The sequence below is a fragment of the Acanthamoeba castellanii genome (genome assembly GCF_000313135.1).
Source record: "Acanthamoeba castellanii str. Neff unplaced genomic scaffold scf7180000084762, whole genome shotgun sequence".
NCBI lineage: Eukaryota > Discosea > Longamoebia > Acanthamoebidae > Acanthamoeba > Acanthamoeba castellanii.
In genome coordinates, this window is record NW_004457518.1 from 492614 (window position 1) to 498153 (window position 5540).

The 5540-nt window shown below is 60.4% G+C and overlaps 2 protein-coding genes across 2 annotated transcripts in view; one reads left to right on the forward strand and one right to left on the reverse strand.

Annotated features, from left to right (window-relative positions):
* Positions 1-1839, forward strand: part of ACA1_237050 (leucine rich repeat domain containing protein) — a gene marked incomplete at both ends in the record, with an annotated part of 2289 nt that extends 450 nt beyond the window's left edge. The window contains 9 exons of the mRNA XM_004341103.1: positions 28-91; positions 172-296; positions 445-477; positions 610-730; positions 820-951; positions 1036-1106; positions 1183-1299; positions 1373-1546; positions 1609-1839. Of these exons, the coding sequence (XP_004341151.1) occupies positions 28-91; positions 172-296; positions 445-477; positions 610-730; positions 820-951; positions 1036-1106; positions 1183-1299; positions 1373-1546; positions 1609-1839 (1068 nt within the window). The remainder of the gene's footprint in view (positions 1-27; positions 92-171; positions 297-444; positions 478-609; positions 731-819; positions 952-1035; positions 1107-1182; positions 1300-1372; positions 1547-1608) is intronic.
* Positions 1840-2646: 807 nt separating this feature from the next.
* Positions 2647-5319, reverse strand: ACA1_237160 (RhoGEF domain containing protein; the record flags this gene model as incomplete). The annotated part of the gene is made up of 11 exons (XM_004341104.1): positions 2647-2813; positions 2892-3053; positions 3158-3233; positions 3343-3455; positions 3552-3621; positions 3767-3937; positions 4155-4358; positions 4452-4622; positions 4790-4893; positions 4972-5233; positions 5296-5319. The coding sequence occupies 11 exons, from the start codon at positions 5317-5319 to the stop codon at positions 2647-2649; spliced, it is 1524 nt and encodes a 507-aa protein (XP_004341152.1).
* Positions 5320-5540: the final 221 nt, after the last annotated feature.

Below are 5540 nucleotides of genomic sequence, written 5' to 3' on the forward strand. Positions count from 1 at the left end.
GATTGTATAGGGGGCTCATGTACGCAGCCCGCCCACTCGACGCCCAACCGGCACTGCGTGCTCTTCTGGCTCGTCCCTGCGCCCACCCCCAGTGCCATCTTTCTCCCCACACCTCTTCTTCAACCACTTCCTCCACCTCTGCCGCCACTGGTGACCAAGGCGATTGGGCAGGCGCTGCTGCTGGCGATGCGCTGCAGGGCCTGTGGGACGAAGTGCTGGGCCGGTCGGGGGCCGTTTGTTACTCCCCGCCCCCACCCACCATGGCGTCACCTGCAGCACTGCCCCTCGCCGCGCTCGTGCGCCGTGAGTTCAGGTCGCGCCGGCCCGCCACCGACCAGGCACGTTACCCACCCCTTGCACCACTTTGGCACCTGCGGGCGATGTGTTGCCCTCCGAGTACGGCTATGCAACTGACACGCGCTCGAACTTGGTGGTGCGCACCAGGAATGGGAGGAGTGTACACAGCTCGGATTTGATGTACCCGCCCGTGTGTGTGTGTGTGTGTGTATGTGCGTGCGTGTATGTGCGTGCGTGCGTGCGTGCGTGCGTGCGTGCGTTGTCGTCCTGGCGATCGCACAGTTCCCGCCACACACTGACATGCACGCGCAGGCCTTGAGGGTGCTGGGCTATGTGGCGGGCGTGAGCGAGCACATGGCGGAATTGCCAGCCAAGGACCTGCGACCGCGCGTCGACCCGCGGCTGTGGGAGGGCATGTCCGCATCGCCCCGCTGTACCGTTTCTCCTTCCTCCTTCTATCGCCACGCTGGATCTCTCCCTCACAGCGCTCACTCTCGACGCGCGCGTACGCACCTCGCGCAGGGAATGTACGGCCGGGCCGAGTGCTGGTGGCCCACCCACGCACGCCGAACGAGAGCTGGCACCACGCTGTGGTGCTCCTGTTGGAGTACAGCCCGGAGCAGGGCGCGCTCGGTCTGCTCATCAACCGACCAGGTACGTGGGCTAGCCTCAGAAGTCACACTCGCGTGCCTGCGAGCGTCACGCTCACTTGGGACGGGCCTTGCGCCAAACGTGCAGAGAGTCTGCTCAAGCGATCGGGCACGGGCACACCTCCGTCCTATCGATCCTACATCGGCGGCAGCACCAAGGTAGGCCTTTTGTTGTCATTTTTTTCCATTATCCATTTTTTTTCAATAGCTCAGTTCGGTCTCGTTGAACACGCAGGGCTGGTACTGGCTCAGTCGATTCCGACTACCGGCGGCGCAGACGGCCCCGCGCTCGACGGGGAACGTTTACTACGGCTCCGGCAACAAGGGTCCCAAATGGGAGATCGAACTCGAGGTACTGCAGCGAACGCAACACGCACGGCACACGGCACACACAGCCGAGCTAAGTGGCGGACGGGGGCCGACAGAACACACGGGCAGCGGACGAAAGTGCCGTGCGGTTCTTTTGGGGCTGCGAGCGGTGGGCGCCGCGGGCCTTGGAGCGGCAGCTCGACCAGGGCATCTGGTTCCTCGCCGACGTGTCCACCGACGTTCTCTTTCCGCGCCATCCACTCTTTTCGCACCGATTCACCGAAGAACGGGTTCGTCTGTGCCGTGCTCGCGCGATCGTGTGTGTGTCATGTCTGATGCAGTTTCCTTCCAGAACGCTGCGCGGCGATCACAGTTTTGGGGCCGGCTGTTGGAGCTCATGGGTGGGCCGTACGCGCCGCTTTCTCGATTCGCGATGCTGACCGACGATGCCCACGAGCGGCTGCTTCACCGCGGCTCCGTCTGCTGCGGCGGCAACGACTTCCTCTTCCACCAACACGACAACGACTTTGCTAACGATGAAGAAGAAGAAGAAGATGTCGATGACGAGGGCCAACACTATTAGCTCACGCGCATACCATTGGCTCGGACTACTCAAGCACACAGTGTCAGACATCACAATTTTCAATGTTCGAGTGAAGATGTTGACGCCCCCAACGGCTCAGTCAGAATTTTCGACACAAACCTGGAGAACTCACCGCCGGTATTTTCCCGGAACCTGGAGCGGCCTGGCGGCCGTTGTCACATAAACCTGGGCGCCTTCAGGTGCGGCCACACCAGCAAACCAAGCTCTACCACCACCACCACCACCATCAATCGTACCTAGGTACGTTGCTAGTCCTCACTGCCTGGTTGTTGTACTAAACTGGTGGTGCCTATGGACCCGCAGCACGAATAGGCATGCACATTCCCATCATCAGCTCCATACTCCGCGAAGTCACCCGCGTCGTCGTGGCTATCGTGACCCTGCCAGTGCGTCTCTTCGGCGGCAGAAGGTCGACAGTGGCCTACTAGGCCTTCGTCACGACACGCACAGACTCTCGAGGAGTGCAGGCCTCCCAAAAACGCGTTGCAGTGCGTGTCGTGCGTGTCGTAGTGTACAACGAAACAGTGCCTTTTGCTCAACAAAAACGTTTTCCTTCCCACACTCCTGATGTAATGTTGACCACGATCACGTCTGAGCTGGCGACGAACCGGGGTGGTGGGGCATAGCGGTGCATCATCGCGCATCGGGACCAGCTGCGCAGCCGTGAGTCTGGGCAGCTGGTCGGCCGGCACAGGAAGCGAGGGCACACCTCGCCCAACGACAAGTGGTAGATAGAATACATAAGTTGAAGGAATGGAACAGGAAAGCGATTGGTGGTGCCGAGGCTTAGCCGCGGGAGGAAAAGAGGTCGGAGAGGGAGGCGCGGGCGCCTGATGCCGACGGCGAAGACGGAACGGCGGGCAGCGGCGCCGAGTTGGAGCCCTGCGCGTCTCTGGGCGAGCCGGAGGGCACTGCTCCTGGCGCAGGTCCGCTCTTTACCGAACGCCTCATCGCTGTGGATTAAAATTGCGTGGCGCAAACATGTGAGCAACGCACGCACGCGCGCGCGCACGGGGAGGCGCGGGGCGTACTCGTTTTGAGGAACTTGCGCTTGGCCTGGTGCTGGTAGGCCAACAGCGAGAGCTGAATGGTCCGGACCCACGCCTCGGCCGCCCGCGGGCCGCCCTTGACACCGAACTCGAGCTTGAGTCCCCGCCCGTGCACCGAGAATCGACCCTCGTCCCCAACCGGCGCTGTCGTCACCAATGAAGATTGGGGGGGGGAGCGTGCGGTGAGCGAGGCTCAATGCGCGCGTGTGCGTGTCGTGTCGTGCGTGTGCGCACGCGCGTGTGGGTACCGGTCGACGGGATTGAAAGCATGTTCAGCTCCTTGAGGTACACGATGTGCTCGACTTTGTGGTCGCCAGCCGGGGCCTAGATGGTGACGGCAATGAAAACACAAGAACGACGGAGATGGAGATGGAGATGGAGATGGCCTGGGCTCACGGCTTACCTGTTGGGCGGTTGGTCGGGGCGAACGGACCTGAGGAGACGAAGGCGATGCTGCACCGCGGGGCGATGTGTCCTTGTTGGGCTTCTTCTTCGGTTTGGCCATCACCAGCGCGTCCGACAGCACAAAGAGCCACAGCTTCTTGCCTGGATGGGGCCGATTGGCCACAGCGGACCCGCAAGCTTGTGAGTGACTGCACCCCCCCCCCGCCCCCCGAGCGCAGCGGGCTGGACAGGGGAAACCTTTGCTCTTTTGGTAGAACGTGACAGGGCCTTCGCCGAGCAGTCGTCGCTTTCGGCTCTGCGGCAGTGCCTGCAAGCGCGCGTACGCCCATGGCCACGAAGAGTTGACACACATCACCAAACTCACATGTGTGTCGTGTGTGTCGTATGTCGGTGTGTGTGTGTGTGTGTGGTGTGTGTCGGTGGTGTGTCGTGTGTGGTGTCCCTGAACGTACGTCCTTCTTGGAACGGTAGACGAAGTGCTTGAGGCGCACCTCGAGCTGTGCCGCGTTCTCCGCGTCCCGCTTCTGCTCGTTGATGTGCGACAGGCAATCGCGCAGGTGCTGAAGCGCAAGAGAGAGGTCCGCGTGCAGTGAAGTCTTCGGCTTGCACTGCTTGAGCAGATCCTGTCATTCATCCCCACCACAATTACGACATTGAAATCAATTAGTGCCATGCGCCTTGTGTTGTGTTGCGTTGTGTTGTGTTGTGTTGTGTGTCGTGTCGTGTCGTGTCGTGTCGTGTCGTGTCGTGTCGTGTCGTGTCGTGTCGTGTCGTGTCGTGTCGTGTCGTGTCGTGGTGTGTGTCGTGTTGCCTCGTATGTGAGTTAGTCGCAGTGCGCACCTGGAGCAACAGGGTGTACTGGGGTATCCGTTGGACCGGCATGAGGAGCAACGATTCGACATCCTGCAGTTTCATCTCGGATCGTCGCTCTCGCTGCCGCACGAACTCGGCGAATTCGGGGTTGTTGGCCTTCACCTTCTTCAGAGTGGCCGATGCCACGGTGAAGTTGTTCACGTAGAAGGGGTACAGCAGCAAAAACTTGGTCTGTACGGAACGTAATCAAACAAAAGCGATCAGCAAAAGAACGAAGAACGAAGAACGAAGAACGCGGTGTCCAATGAACGAAAGAGAGCATACGTGAAGGAGAAAGATGTCTGCGATGGTGTTGGCGCGAAAGGCGGAGAGGTTGCCCAGCCGGGTGACGAGACGCTGGAGAAAGGCCTCGTGCAGCTCCAGCAACTCGCGAATGCACGAGAAGATATCGAGCACGATCTGGGGCTCGATGATCGGTCGGCCTTCTGTCACCCTCTGCACGTGTGTGTATGTGTGTGCGTGTGTATGTGTGTGTCGTGTGTGTGTCGTGTGTGTGTCATGTGTGTGTGTGTGTGTGTGTGTGTGTGTGTGTGTGTGTGTGTGTATGGAGTGTCCTACGTTAGCCACAGCTAAGGAAAGTATGAGCAAGTGGCATGAGTTACGGCTTCGAGCGGTTCGATGAACAACTTGACCAGTAATCGCATGGAACTGATGTAGCGCGATTCCGTTTGCTCCAGCTCGCGCACGACCTTGAGGCGTTTACTCACTGCCACCTCCCCCCATCAAATGAGAATAAATTAAGAGCGAGGGAAAGAACGAAGTCGTTCTTCAGAAAACAACGTACGCTTCTGGGCGAGGAATCGTCGCACATGGGACTGCGCGCGGACCAGCTTCGCCAGGCCGGCCGCGTCCCACTGCTTGGATGGACCCGAGGCAGAGGTCGACGACGTGGATGCTGCGCGTTTGGACGACGAGCGATCGTCGTCCTCGGGCAGGATGACGGACGGGGACGTGGGGATGGGCGCGAAGGTGAAGGTGGCGATGCTCTCCCGCTTCCTCCCCTCCTCCCCGCCTCGGCTGAAAACCACCGTTCCCTCGCCATCGATCTGATCGCGACGCACACGCACACACGCACCACCGCACACGCACACACGCACGCGCACAACACCAACGTTGGTTGAAGGAAGTCCATTTTCAATCAAGCCTGCGCGCGGGGGAGACCTCGCACCTCTCTGGCTTTCTCGTTGACTTCGACAAACAACGACGCCAGCCCCTCCGGTTCTTCTGCGCACCCCCAGCAATGAGCGAGGCCGAGCAAGTGCGTGTGGTGTGTACGGCATGAAGCGGAAAGAACCTTGGCTGATGGGTTCGTTCTCGTCCTCGTCCTCGTCGCTGTCTTCGTTGCCCGAGCTG